Genomic DNA, 22,513 nt, shown 5'->3' with positions numbered 1-22,513 from the left:
TTAAAAAAGCTAGATTTGTTTCTAGTTCTAATCCTTGGCCACTTAAGGAATGCAGACATATCTACCAAAATCTCTCAGCAAATACAGAGACGCAAGTCAATGTGTTATTATTACCAGCTGCAGAGAAAAACTTAGTTATATTGTCTCCACACCACAGAGTCAGACAGAGGAGATTAGACTGAACTAGGACCAAGGGAGCCATGACAGGCTGACAGCAATAGGAAAGAACAGTCTAGATCTAGGGCCGAGGAGTAGCCACAACCAAGCCAACATCTGTGAGAGCAAGGGAACCTGAAAACTAAGGTTATAAATCTGTATCAGATAGAAGGCCTGCTATAGTTGACCCTTGAACAACACAGGTTTGAACTGTGCAGACGGACTTACACGGATTTTTTTTCAATAAATACCATACAGCAAATGTATTTTCTCAATAACATTTTATTCTCTCTAGCTTCCTTTCTTGTAAGAATACAGTATATAATACATGTGACATACAAAATCTGTGTTAATTCACTGGTTCTATTATCAGCAAGGCTTCCAGTCAACAGCAGGCTAATAGCAGTTAAGTTTTTGAGGAGTCAAAAGTTACAGGCAGATTTTCGACTGTGTAGGGGGGTCAGCAGCCCTAACCCGTGTTGTTCAAGGGGCACCTGTATATTCTTCCTGCTTGAGATCCAAAGGTTGGTTTCTCCAATAATGCTCTCAGGATCTGCAATGTAGCAAGATGCCAGACCTGGAAGGTACTAAAATTCCAGCCTTAATAAACAACCTGCAGGGGCGCCTGGGTGGCTCAGTCGGTTAAGCATCTGCCTTTGGCTCAGGTCATGATCTCAGGGTCCTGGGATCGAGCCCTGCATTGGGCTCCCTGCTCAGCGGGGAGTCTGCTTCTCCCTCTCCCTCTGCTGCTGACCCCACTTGTGCTCACTCGCTCTCCCTCAAGTAAATAAAATCTTTAAAAAATAAAAAATAGGGCGCCTGGGTGGCTCAGTTGGTTGAGCGACTGCCTTCGGCTCAGGTCATGATCCTGGAGTGCCTGGATCGAGTCCCGCATCAGGCTCCCTGCTCGGCGAGGAGCCTGCTTCTCCCTCTAACCCTCCCCCCTCTCATGTACTCTCTCTCTCTCTCATTCTCGCTCTCTCTAATAAATAAATAAATCTTTAAAAAAATTAAAAAATAATAAAAAAAAATAAACAACCTGCATCCCATAGGAGGTGGCTTATTGAGTGAAGAGGAGCACCAGCTCACAGTGTAGTGTGTGGGGGAAGAGATCCACAGGCACAGCTTTTCTCAGGACAAAAGGCTCACCAACAAGCTTCTTAGCAGAGTCTGGAGGACAGCACAGCCTGGAGAAACAGATCATAATATTAGTTCCTAGATACCAAGGAGAACCTATAGGAACACCACTTCTTAAAAATTAAGCCCTTCCAGGGCACCTGGGTGGCTCAGTTGCTTAGGCGTCTGCCTTCGGCTCGGGTCATGATCTCAGGGTCCTGGGATCGAGTCCCGCATCGGGCTCCCTGCTCAGCGGACAGCCTGCTTCTCTCTCTCCCTCTGCTGCTCCCCCTGCTTGTGTGCTCTCTCCCTCTTTCTCTCTCTCTGTCTCTGTCAAATAAATGAACAAAATCTTTAAAAAAAATTAAGCCCTTCCCTGTGTTCCAACGGTCCCCTATGTTTCTCTCTATAACACCATTTACCATATTTAATGTAACTACTTGGGTTTTTTTAACCATCTTCCTCAGTGGAGTATAATTTTTTCAAGGGTGGAAACAAGGCAAAAACTGTTTATTATTCATCACTGTGTCCCCAGTTTGTGATACAGAGTTCAATAGTGAATAGAGCAAGCAGCCTAAGTCATATATGTTTCTGTATGATTTGTACATGAAAGGTAATTAATTAACAAATATTACTGGCTTATTCTATTGAAATTTTTCAAAGATTACTCATTTCGCTTATTTCAAAGGCAGTCCAGCAAAAATAAGCACAAAAATTCACCTATAAACTCACCAAGGAGAACCACTGCTAACTTCTCAGGATATATCTTTCTAAATATGTATATTTAAATTGGCTTCTTAAAATGGAGTCACACTACATATTGTACATACTGCTTTACAACTAGTTTCTTCAGTTCATCAGAGGTCATATCCATCTGTCCACTACATGTCAGTCTACCTCACATTTATTGGCTATATGGTATTTCATTAAACGTGTGTACCATAGTTTATTTATCTAATCCCTTGCTATTGGAAATTTAAGCTGTTTCTAACACTTTACTATTTCAAAAAGTCCCTCTATGAATATCCTTAATAGTTCTATCTTTGCACACATTTTTAGTTGTTTAGTATAATGGCTGAGGTGAAGGGCTTATATGTTTGTAAGGCCCTAAGACATGTACCACTAAACTGTTCTAAAAAAGGTTGTACCAATTTACTCTCAAACCAACAAAGCAGAAGAGTTCTTGTTTCCCTGGCTGACTCTCAACAGTTTAAATAGCACTGTCCCACTGAAATCAGAACAAGGCAAGATATTCACTATTGCTTCTACCATGGAACATTTTTTTAAAAAATTTTTTTAAAGATTTTATTTATTTATTTGAGAGAGAGAGGGGAAGAGAGAGAGAGAGCATATACAGAGGGAAAGTAAGAGGGAGAAGCAGGCTTCCCGCTGAGCAGGGAGCCCGATCGAGCCTGGGCTCGATCCCAGGACCCTGAGATCATGACCTGAGCCGAAGGCAGACGCTTAACTGACTGAGCCACTTAGGCACCCCTATAAGGGAACATTTTCTTATCCAGTGTAATAAGAAAGTATTGGAAGGACAGAGACAAAACCGGTTTTGATATGGTGGTCACATGGCCAGCTACCAAGAAAATGGCCAGCTACCAAGCAAGAGAATCAACTAGAAAACAAATAAAACTAATAAAAGAATGAGGAAGCTGGACACAAGGTTAGCAATAACCACTTAGAAAAAGTAATGAAAAAGATCCCATTCATAATAGCAATAAAAACTTTACAATATCTTATATTAACCTTAAGAAGAAAGACCTATATTAGAAAAATTACATACACACACACACATATATATATATGGCTTTAGAGAATCATATAAGACTAGAGTAATTGAAGAGACATACCACATACTTATAATGGAAGAGACTGAGCATCCTTTCACGGTTCATAAACACATTTATATTTTCTTTCTCCTGTTCATTTTTCTTTTGTGCTTTTTCTTTTTATTTCAAGCTTTTATTTAAATTCCAGTTAGTTAACATATAGTGTAATATTAATTTCAGGAGTAAAATTTAGTAATGCATCACTTACATTCAACACTCAGTGCTCATCATAAGTGCCCTCTTTAATACCCAGCACCCATTTAACCCATCTCCCTGCCCACCTCCCCTCCAGCAACCCTCAGTTTGTTCTCCATAGTTAAGAGTATCTTTTATGGTTTGCCTCTTTGTTCCCTCCATGCTCATCTGTTTCATTTCTTAAATTCCACATATGAGTGCAATCATATGGTATTTGTCTTTTTCTAACTGACTAATTTCGCTTAGCATACTACACTCTAGCTCCATCCATGTCATTGCAAATGGCAAGATTTCATTCTTTTTGATGGCTGAGTAATATTCCCGGGTGTGTGAGGGCATATATATATATATACACACATATATACACACACACATATATACACGTATATATATACACACCAGAACTTCTTTATCCATTCATCGGTCAATGGACATTTGGGCTCTTTCCATAGTTTGGCTATTGTTGATATTGCTACTACAAACATCAGGGTGCATTTGTCCCTTCAAATCACTACTTTTGTAGTAGTGCAATTGCTGGATCACAGGATAGTTTTATTTTTCAGTTTTTGAGGAACCCTCCATATGTTTTCCAGAGTGGCTGCACCAGCTTGCATTCCCACCAACAGTGTAAGAGGGTTCCCCTTTCTCTGCATCCTCATCAACATCTGTTGTTTCCTATGTTGTTAATTTTAGCCATTCTGACAGGAGTGAGGTAATATCTCATTGCAGTTTTGATTTGCGTTTCCGTGCTGATGAGTGATGTTAAGCATCTTTTCATGTGTCTGTTGGCCATCTGCATGTCTTTGAAAAAATGTCTATTCATGTCTTCTGCCCATTTCTTAACTGGATTTTTGTTTTTTGGGGAGTTTGATAAGTTTTTTCTTTAAATATTGTATTTATCCATTTGTCAGAGAGAGAGCGAGCGAGCACAAGCAGGGGAGGCAACAGGCAGAGGGAGAGGGAGAAGCAGGCTCCCCAATGAGCAGGGAGCCCAATGCGGGGCTCGAACCCAGGACCCTGGGATCGTGACCTGAGCCAAAGACAGACGCCCAACTGACTGAGCTACCCAGGCATCCCAGATAAGTTGTTTATACATTTCAGATACTAACCTTTCATCAGATATGTCATTTTTTTAAATTAATCTCTAGGAGTTTGTTATAAATTAAGGAAAAAACTCTTTTATGATATAAACTACAAATATTTTTCCAGTTTGTATATTGTCTCCTATCTTTGATTTTGGTGCTTTTTATCATGCAAGTTATTGATTTTTTTAATGGTTTTATTGAGAGATAATTCACATACCATATAGCTCACTCATTTATACTGTTCAGTGGTTTTTAGTATACTCAGAATTGTCCATCTATCAAAACAATCAATTTTGGAATATTTTCATTAACACAAGAAGGTATCACACCCTCCTTAGCCCTCACTCCCCACTTCTCTGCAACCCTCCAATGCTCAGCCCTAGGCAACCATAAATCTATTCTGTCTTTTGAGATCTACCTAGTCCGGACATTTCCTATAAATGGAATCATACAAGATGTGGCCCTTTGTGCCTGGCTTCTGGATACCTGTCCCTTATTAGATAAATGATTTGCAAATATTTTCTCCCATTCTATTAGTTGTCTTTTCATTTCTTTTTTTTTTTTTTAAAGATTTTATTTATTTATTTGAGAGAGAGAGACTGAGAGAGAGAGCACATGAGAGGGGGGAGGGTCAGGAGGGTCAGAGGGAGAAGCAGACTCCCTGCCGAGCAGGGAGCCCGATGCGGGACTCGATCCAGGGACTCCAGGATCATGACCTGAGCTGAAGGCAGTCGCTTAACCAACTGAGCCACCCAGGTGCCCTTGTCTTTTCATTTCTTGATAGTATCATTTGCAGCACAAAAGTTTTTTTAACTTTGATGATGTCCAATTATACATACACACATATTTGATACATATATTTTTTGTTGTTATTGTTGTTGGTTGGGTTTTTGATGTCATATCTAAGAAAGCTTTGCCTAACCCAAGGTCACAAAGATTTATTCCTGTTTCAACTCTTACATTTAGTTCTATGATCCATTTTGAATTCATTTCTGTGTATGGTGTAACAAAGGGAGAAGTTATTTTTTATGTCGGCAAACTTAACTACCTTTTACTATATGGCTTTTGAATTTTCATAGTTAGAAAGGGCTTCTGTACTCCAGGATTATAAAGAAATTCTATGATTTCCTAGGGTACATTTATGGTTTCCCCTTTTTACATTTCAATCTCTGACTCCTTTGTAATTTATCCTGGTATATACAGTGTGAGATACAGATCCAACTTTTTTTTCACCCTGGCTACCCAGTTGTCCATCACCATTTATTGAACGGTCCATCTTTTTCCCATTGCTGTGAGGTGCCACCTTTATCATATACTCAAAAACATTTTTAAACGGTAAAACAAAAATTAAAATAAAGGACAACTGTAAGAGGTAAATGTGCAAGAATAGACAAGGAAATAAGACTGTGAAAACACATGGGCCTCATGCTTTTATTTTGGGTAGAAGCTCTTTGACGGGGCAAAGGTGTCTGCCTTCGGCTGAGGTCAGGATCCCAGAGTCCTGGGATCGAGCCCTGCATCGGGCTCCCTGCTCAGCGGGAAGTCTGCTTCTCCCTCTCCCACTCCCCCTGCTTGTGTTTCCTCTCTCACTGTGTCCCTCTCTGTCAAATAAATAAATAAAATCTTTTTTTTTTTTTTAAAAAAGAAGCTCTTTGACAACTTTCTCCATTCTTTTCCATGGTTACTGGTCTGTATAGGCTTACCTAGATCCTCTGCAATTAATATTACCCATTTTCATTTTCCCAGAAAATTGCCCATCTAGGTTTTTAAATGTATTGTGAGCAAGTTGTACAAAATACTTTCTTGTAATTTTTAAAAACTTCCTCATGGGGTGCCTGAGTGGCTCAGTCGTTAAGTGTCTGCCTTCGGCTCAGGTCATGATCTCAGGGTCCTGGGATCGAGCCCCACATCGGGTTCCCTGCTCAGTGGGAAACCTGCTTCTCCCTCTCCCACTCCCCCTGCTTGTGTTCCCTATCTCGCTGTGTCTCTGTCAAATAAATAAATAAAGTCTTTAAAAAAAATAAAATAAAATAAATAAAAACTTCCTCATAGCTGTAGTTATGCTTTTTCTCATTTAAGACTTTTTATATTTTTATGTTTTATTCCTTTATATTCTTGATTAGATTTATTTATCTATTTGATTTTCTTCTTCTAATAACATCTTCTTGCTTATTTGTCAAGTCTATAGGGTTTTTTTTGTTGGGTAGTTCATTCATTCATTTCTGGATTTTGTCTAACATTATTAATTTTTCCCTTCAGTCTCCTTTAAGGTTTATTATTCTTTTCTAGATCACTGACTTGAGAGCTCAATTCATTTACTTTTAATTCTCACTTATTCATCCAGGTATATCACCTGTACTTCATACCCACCTATGTTATTCAAACATTGCAAATTGTATTGCTTATGTAAAAGGGAGAGGGAGGGAGGGAAGGAGGGAAAGAGGGAAAGGAGGAGGAAGAGAGAGACAGAGAGAAGGAAGAAAACTTTTCAAAATTCAAAAAGAAGTGACCAGGCCAGACCTGGAGTGAAGAAAGAGGAATTCACCTTGGGTGCAAAATTTAAGAGGGTGCCAAAAAACTCAGTAATTAAACAAATAATATTTTAATGCAGTATTTTAGAAAATCAAATTGGAAATAACCTGCAGACTGGTTCCCTGTTTTTAAATAAAGCTTTATTGGAACCAGGACCAGGATCAGAGTAAGGTGAGTGAGACAGGGTTTAGCAAGCACAGGAGTGGATCTTGCTTTTTTTAAAAAAGATCTTAATGTGGGACGCCTGGGTGGCTCAGTTGGTTGGGTGGCTCAGTTGGTTGCACGGCTGTCTTCGGCTCAGGTCATGATCCCAGGGTCCTGGGATCGAGTCCTGCATCAGGCTCCTTGCTCAGCGGGGAGCCTGCTTCTCCCTCTGCCTGCCACTTCCGCTTGTGTGCGCTCTGGCTCTCTCTCTCACACACAAATAAATAAATAAAATCTTTTAAAAAAAAGATCTTAATGTGTTTTTCACCATGGCTTTCTTGGGACTAATTTTGATTTTTGAAAATGATGCATTAAGGGTGCCTGGGTGGCTCAGTTGGTTGAGCGACTGCCTTCGGCTCAGGTCATGATCCTGGAGTCCCTGGATCGAGTCCCGCATCCGGCTCCCTGCTCGGAGGGGAGTCTGCTTCTCCCTCTGACCCTCCCCCCTCTCATGTGCTCTCTCTCATTCTCTCTCTCTCAAATAAATAAATAAAATCTTTAGAAAATGATGCATTATAAATGTATCTTAATTACTGAGATTTTATGGACCCTCTTACTAAATTTTGCACCCAAAGTGAGTTGCTTTACTTGCCTTACCCGAGACCTGGCCCTATAACTAACTGCTGATAGTAGTATAATGACTTTTTTCTGTCTCTTTATATTACTCTGTTTTCTAAATCTGTACAGTAAGTACAGATTACTTTGATAATCAGGAAAAAATAATTCAAAAAAGAAGTCAATTGGGGTGCCTGGGTGGCTCAGTTGGTTAAGTGGCTGCCTTCAGCTCAGGTCATGATCCTGGGGTCCTGGAATCAAGCCCCACATCAGGCTCCCTGTTCAGCAGGGAGTCTGCTTCTCCCTCTCCTCTCTCTCCATCTGTCCCCACTTCTCGTGCTCTCTCTCTTAATAAATAAAATCTTTAAAAAAATAAAATAAAAAAAGAAGTCTCAAGACTCACTCAATGATGTTCCTTGTGGTTTCACCATGGGGCTTGCAGGAAACAAAAATCAGTGTGCGGATAGCCCTACAGTTTCGAATGGCTTGAACCACCTGATAGTCTGAAGGAAGAAACACATTGCTATTAATATAATTACTTTTGTTTTAAAGATTTTATTTCAGACAGAGACAGCGAGAGAGAGACAGAGAGAGCGCACAAGTGGGGGGAGGGGCAGAGGGAGAAGCAACCTCCCCACTGAACAGGGAGCCCCACGTGGGGCTCGATCCCAGGACCCTAGGATCATGACCTGAGCCAAAGGCAGACGCTTAACCAACTGAGCCAGCCACCCAGGTGCCCCGCTATTAATATAATTAAGTTATCATGGTCTGGGTTATCAGAAACTACCAACTGGCTAGCACCTAGGTTTGGTTAGGAATAGAGAAGTAGGGTCAGAGCCAGCCCACTGGGAGCCCCCTTAGCACCATATGGGATTAAGGTACTAAAGATGGTGGACATCATGAGAACACCCAACTAGTTCTGTTAACAGGAGAGCTATCCATTCTTACGCAGTCCCGCCCGGGCTGGGTTCACCACAGCAACAATGAAGTGCCCATCTTCCTTTGACTTTAGTAGCTGTGGTAAAATCTTCTCTGCTCGACCAGCGTGGAATTCACAGTTGGTGATGCCTGCAGAAGAGAGGTCCCCAGGACAGAAGTCAAAACTCAAGCCCAGCAGTGAGGAAAGGGGCAAGGGAGGGAGAGTTACAGCTTTACAGAAATGTACAGGAGCCAGGGCTCTGCCATCTTCCCTTTGGGTCTGGCATACCACCGAATAACAAGGAAAAAAACGCTTTTGGACCTGCCTCATTGTTGCCAACACATTTTCCTTTGCAATATCTCAGTAGGCCTTTCAGCTTGAGATACTAGAACATGTTATTTTAAAACTTAGTGACACATAGCACATAAGTACCTGTATACTAAGAAGAAAACCTTGACTTTTACTCAAGTGCTCTTTCTGCTACATTAGAGATTTTCAGAGCCTCAAGAGTTGTCTGGAGGTAGGGTAGAGAGAACAAGGAGATCTGCTTTCTATATCATAGTCTGGCATATGATTTTGTTCAAAGAAAAGGTTTTGTGGCTAACAATTGTTTGAAATCTACTGTATTATGTTATAATGCCTCATGAGTCTAATGTCAAGAAGGCTCCTCTTCTTTATTATCCAAAGTTTTGCCAAATTCTCTTCCTGTCATCTAGGCCTGTTCACTGCCTCAGGCTCTTCTTCTGGATAGAAAAAAAAAGGGGGGGGAGATTAGCTATTGGGACCTCTTTTAGAAAACCATCAGGACCCAACTCCAGTCACTCCAGGACACCCTCCCTCCCTCTGCACAGTCATGGGTATAGTCAATGCCCTTTCCCACACAATGCTTTACAGAGCACAGAAGCAACTGGAGCTCTTCATTTCTCTCCAGAATGCAAGCAGTGTACCATTGAAGGCTGCAGTCCGCCTGGCGTCTTCTACTGCCTGTTCCACCAACTCAATCCCAAGGACCTGCGAGGCATACTGAGCCAGAGAGACACCAATCACACCTGAGGAAGGAAGAGGATAAGAGGAGGATATTTTAGGATTTTATTTTATTTATTTTATTTTATTTATTTATTTGTGAGAGAGAGAGCACAAGCAGGGGGAGCAGCAGAGGGAGAGGGAGAAGCAGGCTCTCCACTGAGCAGAGAGCCCGATGTGGGGCTCGATCCCAGGACCCTGGGATCATGACCTGAGCTGACGGCAGAGGCTTAACCGACTAAGCCACCCAGGCGTCCCTATTTTAAGATTTTAAACCAATGATGGTATGCCTGCACCACCCACCATCGCCTCCCCACTTGAGCCCTGGGTGCTGGGTAGATGGAAGCTAAGTAGCATGTAGATTCTGCCCTGGGCTGCCACTTGCCAGTTCCACAGCAGATATCAAGGAGGATGGTGTTAGAGTTCACTCCACTCAGCTCCTGCACTGTCCGATATAGCACCTCTGCACCAGCAGTGTTGATCTGGAAAAAGGCATCTGGAGAGATGCGGATCTTCGAGCCCAGGAGATCTTCAAAGAGGTGGGGTTCCCCAAATAGGAGCTGATAGGGGGACTGCTGATGGCTGCAACGTGTCATAGTGCTGGAAAATAATTTTTTTAAAAAGGTTTTATGTATTCATTTGAGAGACAGAGCACAAGCAGGGGGCAGAGGGAGGGGGAGAAGCAGACTCCCCGCTGAGCAGAGAGCCCAACGCGGGGCTCAATCCCAGGACCCTGGGAGCATGACCTGAACCGAAGGCAGACTCTTAACCAACTGAGCCACCCAGGTGCCCCTGGAAAAGAATTTTTAAAAAAGCAGTTTGGAATAGCAGACCATTCCATCTCTACTGGTTTGCAGGGGGTAGGGGGGAGTGGGCAGCATCTCAGCCAGGAGACACGGCCCCCACGGCATGGCCCTGAAAGGTCTGGAAGAATTCCCTCTCGGGGGATGGAGGTATATGCAGACACCCTCTCATCTAAATTTGGCCTGGGTTCCGGGACCTGGCTGGTGTACAGGGGCCGGTATCACTTAGCCCAGTTCCCCCACAGTCAGCAACCCTGCCTCAGCAAAGCCACAGCTCAGAATATGGCAAGCCACCCTGCTTGCTGTCTTGGCTACCCCAGGTTTACCTTTCCTGGAAGTAAAGTGATGACAAGTCACAGACTGCTCCTGGCCCAGTGGTAAAAAACCTCTTGACAGCCTCCTTCTGAACATTGAAGTCCTCCTGCCCAGATCACAAAATCAGGAGTCAAGCACAGACTCATCTCTGACAAATTTTCTCTCCAAGCTCTACTATAATAATCAGCCTTGCAGTAGTCAGACAAGAAGGCACCTTTCTCAAATCCTATTATAAATAACACTTAACATAAAGCAATGTTCTACATGACAAAAAATACACTATTTACACATCTCAGCAGAAGCATTGCTTTGCTTATCAGCTTTTGACAAATCCTATACAGTAGACATGGTGCTTTCTCCAATTTGAGCCTCCTTAATAGTCTTCTAAAGAAAGTGTGAGAGTTATTCCTATTGTAAACAAGGAACTAAACTAAGTTTTTGCCTCATTATGAAAAGCAATAACTTCTCAACTCCCTTTATGCCTCTCCACTTCAAATATCCCAACCACCCACTTAAATACCACCTCAAAGATGTGAGTCCTCAAAGAAAAGAAAGAGGGCATGGGAGGGAATGATCAGGGTAACTAAATTCTTTCTTTGAATTCAGAACATTTTAAAATTCTTACATCACTGCAGGGGCGCCTGGGTGGCTCAGATGGTTAAGCGTCTGCCTTCGGCTCAGGTCATGATCCCAGGGTCCTGGGATCGAGTCCCACATCGGGCTCCCGGCTCAGCGGGGAGCCTGCTTCTCCCTCTGACCCTCTCCCCTCTCATGCTATTTCTCTCTTGCTCGCTTTCTAAAAAATAAATAAAAAAATCTTTAAAAAAAAATAAAATAAAATAAAATTCTTACATCACTGCAGAGAGCCTAAACATTAGCTTGACACAGGACAGATCACAATAAACTATGCTGGAGCTCTAGAGTTAAAAGGCCAAGAATTGTATTTTGGGGATAAATACCCAGTAGTTCGATTACTGGATCATAGGGTAGTTCTATTTTTAACTTTTTGAGGACCCTCCATACTGTTTTCCACACTGGCCATACCAGTGTATTCTTACCAACAGTGCAGAAGGGTTCCCTTTTCTCCACATCCTCGCCAACACTTGTTGTTTCTTGTATTTTTGATTTTAGCCATTCCGACAGGTGTGAGGTGATATCGCATTGTGGTTTTCACTTGCACTTCCCTGATGATGAGTGATGTTGAGCATTTTTTCATGTGTCTGCTAGCCATCTGTATGTCTTCTTTGGAGACAGTCTGTTCATGTCTTCTGCCCATTTCTTTAAATTCAAGAACACTAATTCAAAGGGATACATGCACCCTGATGTTTATAGCAGCATTATTTACAATAGCCAAATTATGGAAGCAGTCCAAGTGTCCATCAACAGATGAATGGATAAAAGAAGAGGTGGTATATATATACAGTGGGATACTATTCATCCATAAAAAAGAATGAAATCTTGCCATTTGCAACAACATGGATGGAGCTAGGAAGTATAAATGCTAAGCGAAATAAGTCAGTCAGAGAAAGACAAATACCATATGATTTCACTCATATGTGGCATTTAAGAAACAAAGCAAATGAACAAGGGAAAAAAAGAGAGATACAAACCAAGAAACAGACTCTTAACTACAGAGAACAATCTGATGGTTACCAGAGGGGAGGTGGGTGGGGAGATGGGTGAAGTAGGTGATGGGGATTAAGGAGTGCACTTGTCATGATGAGCACCGTGTGATGTATAGAATTGTTGAATCACTATATTGTATACCTGGCCTAATATAACTCTGTATGTTAACTACACTGGAATTAAAATAAATAAATAAATAAATAAATGGGGTTTTTTTTACATATGTAGATTAAACTTACTAATGTATTTTATCATTATCTGTGCTCACCATTATTTACTGCATCTCCCATTAAAGTTAGCATTGTGTATTTTCCTGTAGTTCTGTCAGTTATTAGGTGTACGTAATTTTAAATTGTTGTATTTTCCTTTTAAATTGAACCTTCTACCTTTATTAAGTCTTCTCTTTTATCTCTAGTTTTGAGGCGCAGGCTAGAAAAAGCCTAGATTGCCTTAAAGAGACTATGGGCAGGATTATGGATATTAGAGGTGATTCTGGTGAGATCTCAGAAAGAAATGAGGAGCATGCTGTTGGGAACTAGACAAAAGTTGATTGTTATAAAGCAAAAAAGAACTTGGACGAATGGTGTCCTAGTGTTGGGTGGAAGGTAAAAATTCTAAGTGCTGAACCTGGATATTTAGCTAAGGAGATTTCTAAGCAGTGTTGAAGGTGTGGCCTGGTTTCTGCTTGCTGCTTATAGTAAAATGTATGGAGAGGAGAAAGATACACTGAAGAACGAATTGTTAAGCAAAAAGGAACCGGAACTTGAAGGTTTGGAAAAATCTCAGACTATCCATATAATATGAAAGCATGTTCAGGAGGCAAAACCGAGGTCTGGCTGGACAATCCTTTGATAAAGTGATTACAGGTGTGACTCATGGATCCAATCAGCCATCTCAGCAGAAGCCAGGAATAGAGATGAAGTTTTATCAACAGAAACACCGCCAGCTTTGACTAAAGGGGACAGAGACAAGATATAATGAAGGAAGGCTATCAGACTTCTGGGATTCCACAGGACAGGACAATAGACCTATCTGACTGCCAACAGGTGTTATCCTTCAAGAAAAGAGAAGAATGACCCCAAGGCAATTCAGAGATCAGCAGGACGGCCACTACCACTATTGGCCCAGAGGGGACAGGCCCCAGGGGGGCAAGGTTGTATCCTCAGTTTCAGTGGGCCAGACTGCCAATGTCCAGGGCCTGAAGCATGAACCTGCCACACCAATGGGCCAAAGGACAGAGCATCAAGCCAAAGAGGGTAATTCTTGAGCCTTAAAATCTAATGGAATTTGCCCTGCTAGGTTTCAAACTTGCTTGGAACCTATGATACCTCTCCTCTTTCCAATTGCTCCCTTTTGGAATGGGAATGTTCACCCTATTGTCTGTCCCACCATTGTACTTTGGAAGCAGATAACTTGTAATGGTTTCACAGGTTCACAGCTGAAGATTTGTTTTTAAAGATTTTATTTATTTCAGAGAGAGAGTGTGAGCATGAGCGGGGGGAGGGGCAGAGGGAGAAGGAGAAGCAGGCTCCCCACGGAGCAGGCAGCCCTACAAGGGGCTCGATCCCAGGACCCTGGGATCATGACCTGAGCCGAAGGCAGACACTTAACCCACTGAGCCACGCAGGTGTCCTTGAAGATTTTTGCCTTAGGATGAATTATGCCTTGAGTCTCATCCACATTTGATTTAGATGATATTCAGATAAGGCTTGGGATTTAGGGTCGATGCTGAAATGGGTTTAAAATTAGGGGCTGGGGATGCCTGGGTGGCTCAGTCGGTTGGGCGTCTGCCTTCAGCTTGGCTGTGATCCTGGGGTCCTGGGATTGGTCCCTCATTGGGCTCCTTGCTCAGCAGGGAGCCTGCTTCTCCCTCTGCCTGTTGTTCCCCCTGCTTGCGTGCTCACTCTCTCTCACTCCTGCTCTATCTTTGGCAAATGAGTGAAATCTTTAAAAAAAAAAAACTTAAAAAAAAATTGGGGGCTGTTGGGGGCGCCTGGCTGGCATGTGACTCTTGATCTTGGGGTCATGAGTTCAAGCCCCATGTTGGGTGTAGAGCTTAAAAAACTGGGGGCTGTTATGAAGGGGTGAATGTACTTTGCAGGTAAGGAGAATATGAATTTTGGGGGTCCAACGGGTAGAGGGTTATGGGCTAAATTGTGTCCCCCTAAAACTTGTATGTTGAAGTCCTAACCTCCAGCACCTCAGAATGTGACTGTATTTGGAAATAGGGCCTTTAAAGAGGTGATTAAGTTAAAATGAGGTAGTTAGGATGGACCCTAATCTAATCTGACTGTTATCCCTATAAGAAGGGGAAATTTGGACACACACAAAGACACCAGGGATGCGGGTGTGCACAGAGAGAAGACTATGTAAAGACATAGTGAGAAAGTGGCCATCTGCAAGGCAAGGTGAGAAGCCCAGAAGAAACCAAACCTGCTGACACCCTAATCTTAGACTTCCAGCCTCCAGACTTTGAGGAAATAAATTTCTATTGTTTAAGCTGCCCAGTCTGTGGTATTTTATTATGGCAGCTCTAGCAAACTAATGCAGTGATATAAGAAAGAGGATCCCTGCCCTGCAACCTCACAGAGGAATATTATCCATTGTATTTTCCAAACACTAAGCTCCATGAAGGCTTAGAGTTATATCCTTAGTCTGCCACGTAGTAGGTGCTCAATAATTATTATTGAAATAAAGTATGACTGAATGAACAGGAAAGGTGTTTCTATGTAGAGTCTTAATTTATTCTATGTACACTATGAAGTACAATAATCTTCTATTTTTATGAATTCCTCCTGGAAGCAACTCCTAATACAGCACTAGGTTGCTATGATTCCACTCTTATTTTTAACTTCCTGATATACACCCATCATTTCTATATTCCTTCATATAACCAGGTACCAACTACACCATGGCTTAGCTGGATGCTTCATTTCCTCCTTGTGAGTACAAGTCAGATGCAATCCTGATTTAGTAGCTGGGATAGCAAAAATCCTTAAAGCTAAACTTTTCAAACACAAACCAGTGGCTAGCACAACAGGACACACTTCTGATTTACTAGCTCCTTTCATTTTTGTAATACGTGTGTTCTAGTTCCACTGTATTTTCAAACAAACCCCCAAATGATGCATGGAAGGAGAAGTTATACCAAAAAAAAGTGCTGCCTGAGAGGGTAAAATCAACTAAGGCTGCACTTAATCACTTTTGCTATACTGTCATAAACATGCAATATAAGATATGCTTAACTACACTGAACATATTTTTCAAATTTTGAGGTTGGTGATTTTAATAAAAAATACCGGTTCAACTGTTGGTTACTGGCTGGTTGGAAAGCAATGTTTTCTGGAAGCAAGATTCAAAGATCACTGGGGTCCCGGAAGGATAGGAAATTGAAAAACTGAGTCTAACCCGAAAGATAATGGTAAATAGATATGAAATACAGCTCCGCCACTGTATGAACTGAGACCTTGGTTTCTTCATTTATAAAATGGAGACTGAAACTCTTATTCCTATATAGCAAGGCCTAACTATGATGAGCGAAAGGGGCTTCTAGTTAAAATAACAGAATATTCCTTATAAAAATCCTACTAAAATGGAGGCCCCTGGGTGGCCCGGTTGGTTAAGCGTCCGACTTTTGATTTTGGCTCAGGTCATGATCTCAGGGTCGTGAGATCAGCACCGCATTGGGCTCCGCGCTGGGCCTGGAGCCTATTTAAGATTCTCTCTCTCCCTCTCCCTTGGCCCCTCCCTGCCCCTGCATGTATGTGTGCACGTACTCTCTCTCTAAAAGAAATCCTACTAAAATGAAATAAAGGAATAAAAAAGACACAAGTTGATTTAAGCTCATTACTCCACCAATTCTCCCTTCTCTTTCTCCTGCACCGTCATTTTCCTACCTCACTACTAGAACATTCCCATAAACATATAAGCAAGCTCTTACTCTCCCACCTTTAACAAAGAAAGGGAACTTCCTGACCCCACTATCCCTACCAGCCACTGTTATATTTCACTGCTCCTCCTTGTAGAAAAACTCAAAAGAACCATATATATTCACTGCCTTCCACTCCTCTCCTTCTATTCACCCACTAGAATCAGGTCCCCACCACTCCACCAGAATGGTTCATGTGAAGGTCACCAATGATGTCCTTGTTATGCAATTCAACATACATCCATCTCCACCAGTACTGTCACTGCTCTATATCAACTCTCACTTGGATTACTGCAACAGCCTCCCAACTGGTCTCTCCTTGTTTCTATCCTGTCCTCCAATAATCCATACACAACACAACAGCCAGAGTGATTCTGTGAAACCCAAATCATATCATGACACATCCTGCCCATCAAAACCTCCAATGGTTCAGAATAAAAGCCAAAGTCCCTACAATGACCTCCAACGCACTACATAATCTTGCTCCTATTAACCATCCTACCCCATGTCCGACACTTCTGGGCCTATTTTCAGTTCCTCTAAAAAGCCTGTCACGTTCCCATCTTAGGATGGGCTTTCTCTTTTCCTAGAAAGCTCCACCTTCAGACCTCTACATAGCCGACCCCCTCACAGCCTCTAAGTTTTAAATGCAAGGTTTCTCATCCTCAGCACTGCTGCCATTGTGGGCTAATTCTTTGTTGTGGGGAGCTGTCCCATGTGCTGGGGGACATTTGACAGCATCTCTGGCCTCTACTCACACTAGACGCCAGTAGCACTGCCCAATCATCCCTCAGTGATAACAACCAAAAATGTCTCCAGATATTGCCAAATGTCCTGTGCAAGGCAAAACTGCCCCCCAGTTGAGAGCCACTACTTTATTCAAATACTGTCTTCTTCTGGAAGCCTACCTTGACCCCTTTTTAAATTATAACCCATGCTCACTTTGGGAGCACCTATACTAAAATTGAAATAATACTGAGATTAGCATGGCCCCTGTGCAAGAAGGACACACAAATTCATGAAACATTCCATATTTTTATCATCTCAAAGGATAAACACTGACAAAATCTGTTACTTATAGAATCATGATTTAACTCCCTACCTCTTCTCTAAATAAACTTACTTAAGTTCTAGAACAACAACAACAAAATTACAACCTAGGCTTCCTCCAACCCTAGAATTTCTTATCCTTCTGATCCTGCTGTACTTTTCCTATGGCACTTGCTTTAATCTGGCTGGGCCCCTATAACAAAAATACCGCAAACTGGGTGACTTATAAATAAGAGAAATGTATGTCTCACAGTTCTGGAGGCTGGGAAGTCCAAGATCAAGATGCTGGCAGATGCAGTGTCTTACAAGAATGTGTTTCCTCACATTCCCTGCATATTTTCAAACCACAATGCTTTGAAACTGGAACTCAATCACAAGACGAAATTTGGAAAGAATTCAAATACATGGAGGCTAAAGAGCATCCTACTAAAGAATGAATGGGTCAACCAGGAAATTAAAGAAGAATTTTTTTTTAAATTCATGGAAACATGAAAATGAAAACACAACTGTCCAAAACCTTTGGGATGCAGCAAAGGCGGTCCTTCGAGGGAAGAGCATAGCAATATAAGCCTTTCTCAAGAAACAAGAAAGATCTCAAATACACAAGCTAACCTTACACCTAAAGGAGCTAGAAAAAGAACAGCAAATAAAGCCTAAACCAGCAAAAAAGAAACAAAAAAAAACAAAGCAAAAAACAAAGAAATAAAAACCAAAAAAAAAAAAAAAAAACAGTAGAACAGATCAATGAAACTGGAAGCTAGTTCTTTGAAAGAACTGATAAGATCGATAAACCCCTGGCCAGACTTATCAAAAAGAAAAGAGAAAGGACCAAAATAAATAAAATCATGAATGAAAGAGGAGAGATCACAACCAACACTGAAGAAATACAATCTTAAGAACATACTATGAGCAACTATATGCCAACAAATTAGGCAATCTGGAAGAAATGAACGCATTCCTAGAAACATATAAACTACCAAAACTGAAACGGGAAGAAATAGAAAACCTGAAAAGGCACATAACCAGCAAGGAAATTGAAGCAGCAATCAAAAAACTCCCAACAAACCAGAGTCCAGGACCCGGTGGCTTCCCAGGGGAATTCTACCAAACATTTAAAGAAGAATTAATACCTATTCTTCTGAAGCGGTTTCAAAAAATAGAAAGGGAAGGAAAACTTCCAAACTCTTTCTATGGGGCCAGCATTACCTTGATCCCAAAACCAAAGATCCACCAAAAAGGAGAATTGCAGACCAACATCCCTGATGAACATGGATGCCAAAATTATCACCAAGATACCAGCAAAGAGGATCCAACAGTACAGTAAAAGGATTATTCATCAGGACCAAGTGGGATTTATTCCTGGGATGCAAGCGTGATTCAACATCCGCAAATCAATCAAGGTGATACACCACATTAATAAAAGAAAGGACAAGAACCATATGATCCTCTCAAAAGATGCAGAAAAAGCATTGACAAAATACAGCATCTTTCTTGATTAAAACTCTCCAGCATGTAGGGATAGAGGGAACATACCTCGATATCATAAAAGCCATAAACAAAAAGCCCACAGCAAATATCATTCTCAATGGGGAAAACCTGAGAGCTTTTCCCCTAAGGTCAGGAACACGGCAAGGATGTCCACTCTCACCACTGCTATTCAACATAGTACTAGAAGTCCTAGCCTCAGACAACAAAAGAAATAAAAGGCATCCGAATCAGCAAAGAAGAAGTTAAACTCTCACTCTTGGCAGATGACATGATACTCTATGTGGAAAACCCAAAAGACTCCATCCCAAAACTGCTAGAACTCATACAGGAATTCAACAACGTGGCAGGATATAAAATCAAGGCACAGAAATCAGTTGCATTTCTATACACTAATAATGAGAAAGAAAAAAGAGAAATCAAGGAATCGATCCCATTTACAACTGTCCACAAAACCATAAGATACCTAGGAATAAACCTAACCAAAGAGGTAAAGGATCTGTACTCAGAAAACTATAGAACAATTATGAAAGAAATTGACGAAGACACAAAGAAATGGAAAAACATTCCATGCTCATGGATTAGAAGAACAAATACTATTTAAATGTCTATGCTACCTAGAGCAATCTACACATTCAGTGCAATCCCTATCAAAATACCATCAACTTTTTTCAAAGAAATGGAACAAATAATCCTAAAATTTGTATGGAACCAGAAAAGACCCCGAATAGCCAGAGGAATGTTGAAAAAGAAAACCAAAGCTGGCAGCATCACAATTCCGGACTTCAAGCTCTATTACAAAGCTGTCATCATCAAGACAGCATGGTACTGGCACAAACACAGACACATAGGTCAATGGAACAGAATAGCAAACCCAGAAATGGACCCTCAACTCTATGGTCAACTAATCTTCAACAAAGCAGGAAAGAATATCCAATGGAAAAAAGACAATCTCTTCAACAAATGGTGTTGGCAAAATTGGACAGCCACATGCAGAAGAATGAAACTGGACTGTTTCCTTATACCATATACAAAAATAGACTCAAAATGCATGAAAGACCTAAATGTGAGAAAGGAGTCCATCAAAATCCTAGAGGAGAACACAGGCAGCAACCTCTTCGACCTCAGCCACAGCAACTTCTTCCTAGAAGCATCACCAAAGGCAAGGGAAGCAAGGGCAAAAAATGAACTATTGGGACCTCATCAAGATAAAAAGCTTTTGCACAGCAAAGGAAACAGTCAACAAAATCAAAAGACAACCGACAGAATGGGAGAAGATATTTGCAAATGACATATCAGATAAAGGGCTACTATCCAAAATCTATAAAGAACTTATCAAACTCAACACCCAAAGAACAAATAATCCAATCAAGAAATGGGCAGAAGACATGAACAGACATTTTTCCAAAGAAGACATCCAAATGGCCAACAGACACATGAAAAAATGCTCAACATCACTCTGCATCAGAGAAATACAAATCAAAACCACAATGAGATACCACCTCACACCAGTCAGAATGGCTAAAATTAACAAGTCAATAAAGGACAGATGTTGACAAGGATGTGGAGAAAGGGGAACCCTCTTACACTGTTGGTGGGAATGTAAGCTGGTGCAGCCACTCTGGAAAACAGTATGGCAGTTCCTCAAAAAGTTGAAAATAGGGGCACCTGGGTGGTGCAGTCAGTTAAGCACGTGCCTTCAGCTCAGGTCTTGATCTCCAAGTCCTGGGATCAAGCCCCACATCGGATGCCCTGCTCAGCAGGGAGTCTGCTTCTCTCTCTCTCTCTCTCTCTCTCTCTCTCTCTCCCTCTGCCCCTCCCCACTGCTCATTCTCTCTCTCTCTCAAATAAATAAATAAAATCTTAAAAAACAAGTTGAAAATAGAGCTACCCTATGACCCAGCAACTACACTACTAGGTATTTACCCCAAAGATACAAATGTAGTGATCAGATGGGGCACCTGCACCCCAATGTTTACAGCAACAATGTCCACAATAGCCAAACTATGGAAAGAGCCCAGATGTCCATCAACAAATGAATGGATAAAGAAGATGTGGTTATATATATACAATGGAATATTAGTCATCAAAAAGAATGAAATCTTGCCATTTGCAACGACGTGGATGGAACTAGAGGGTATTATGCTAAGTGAAATAAGTCAATCAGAGAAAGACAATTACCATACGATCTCACTCATATATGGAATTTAAAAAACAAAACAGAGGAGCATAGGGAAAAGGAGGGAAAAATGAAACAAGATGAAACCAGAGAGGGAGACAAACCATGAGACTCTTAATCATAGGAAACAAACTGAGGGCTGCTAGAGGGGAGGGGGGTCGGGGGATGGGGTAACTGGGTGACAGACGTTAAGGAGGGCACTCGATGTAATGAGCACTGGGTATTATATAAGACTGATGAATCACTGAACTCTACCTCTGAAACTAATATTACACTATATGTTAATTAATTTAAATTTAAAAAAATTAAAAAATTAACAAAAATCTGTTTCCTCCCTGGCAACCATCTTTTCATTGTAACTTCCCATGGAGGAAAGGACAAGCTAGCTCTCTGGAGTCTCTTTCATAAGGGCACTAATCCCAATCATGAGGGCTCTGCCCTCATGACCTAATCACCTCCTAAAGGCCCCACCTCCTAGTACTATCACCTTGGGTGTTAGGATTTCAACGTATGATATTTGGGGTGACACAAACATTCATACCATAGCGACACTTATCACCTTCAAACATACCATATAATTTACTTTATTATGTTTTTTAAAAATCTATCTCCCTGACTAAAATGTAAGTTTATACAAGGGAAGGGATATTTCCTTCATTATTGCATCCTAAGCACCAAGAAGAGTAGTGCCTGGCACTTGTAGGTACTCAATAGCACTTGTTGAATTAATAAATGAAAGGGAGAACAAAGATAATGATAGACAAGAGCAAAACTAAAGTCATAGAAGATGGAAAGCAGACTGAAGTGATAACTGAAGCAAGATGAAGGAAACTACATCCAGATTGCCTATAAAGGGGGACCTGATGAGATATAAGGCTTATCTGCTCCATACAACCCTGGGAAGGCTCAAACCTGAAGGTGCCAGTAAAGCACAAGGCTTAAAAGGGGGTGTGGGGGAGCCTGGGTGGCTCAGTCGGTTGAGCCTCAGACTCCTGATTTCGGCTCAGGTCATGATTTCAGGGTCTGAGATGGAGCCCTGTATGGGGCTTCGTGCTCAGCATGGAGTCTGCTTGTCCCTCTCCCTCTTCTCTTCCCTCTGTGCACTCTCAATTTCTCTCAAATAAATAAATAAAATCTTTTTTAAAAAGAGGGTGTAATTGAAAGTCTAGACACAAAACTGGTAAATATCCTCATCTTACCAAGAACATCCATCTTCCTGTAGCAAGAGACTGGAGATCTTTTTCTCAGGAGAAAATGAACCCACAAAAGCACTGAATTTGGAGATACCAGACACTGTTAAGAGTGACAGAGGTGTGGAAATAGGAAGATTCCATGTAAGCCTGCATTCTAAATGGTAGGAATCCCACCCCTTTCCCACACTTCAATTCTAAAAGGCCAGCAGCCAGGCAGGAAACTTGGAGATAATTCACTCAAGAAACTGAATAGCTCCAGGGTAAAGATCACCTGAGACAAACATATTACATAATCACCAGCCATAAAGCCAAGA

At 41.5% G+C, this 22,513-nt stretch overlaps 1 protein-coding gene and 1 non-coding gene across 2 annotated transcripts in view; one reads left to right on the top strand and one right to left on the bottom strand.

Moving 5' to 3' along the window:
- Positions 1 to 604: 604 nt before the first annotated feature.
- Positions 605 to 22,513, bottom strand: part of TRMT2B (tRNA methyltransferase 2 homolog B) — a 44,330-nt gene continuing 22,421 nt past the window's right edge. The window contains 8 exon segments of the mRNA XM_021684909.1: positions 605 to 743; positions 1,196 to 1,343; positions 8,082 to 8,181; positions 8,627 to 8,746; positions 9,545 to 9,646; positions 10,006 to 10,220; positions 10,750 to 10,844; positions 11,364 to 11,378. Of these exon segments, the coding sequence (XP_021540584.1) occupies positions 1,217 to 1,343; positions 8,082 to 8,181; positions 8,627 to 8,746; positions 9,545 to 9,646; positions 10,006 to 10,220; positions 10,750 to 10,844; positions 11,364 to 11,378 (774 nt within the window). The 3' untranslated portion in view covers positions 605 to 743; positions 1,196 to 1,216.
- On the top strand, positions 17,227 to 17,330 carry LOC123323478. Its single transcript, XR_006539421.1, has one exon. It is a non-coding gene; the product is annotated as a U6 spliceosomal RNA (small nuclear RNA).

Source organism: Neomonachus schauinslandi, chromosome X (assembly GCF_002201575.2).
Source record: "Neomonachus schauinslandi chromosome X, ASM220157v2, whole genome shotgun sequence".
NCBI classification, from domain to species: domain Eukaryota; kingdom Metazoa; phylum Chordata; class Mammalia; order Carnivora; family Phocidae; genus Neomonachus; species Neomonachus schauinslandi.
Note: the sequence above shows the minus strand (reverse complement) of the source record. Positions and strands in the feature narration are given on the sequence as shown.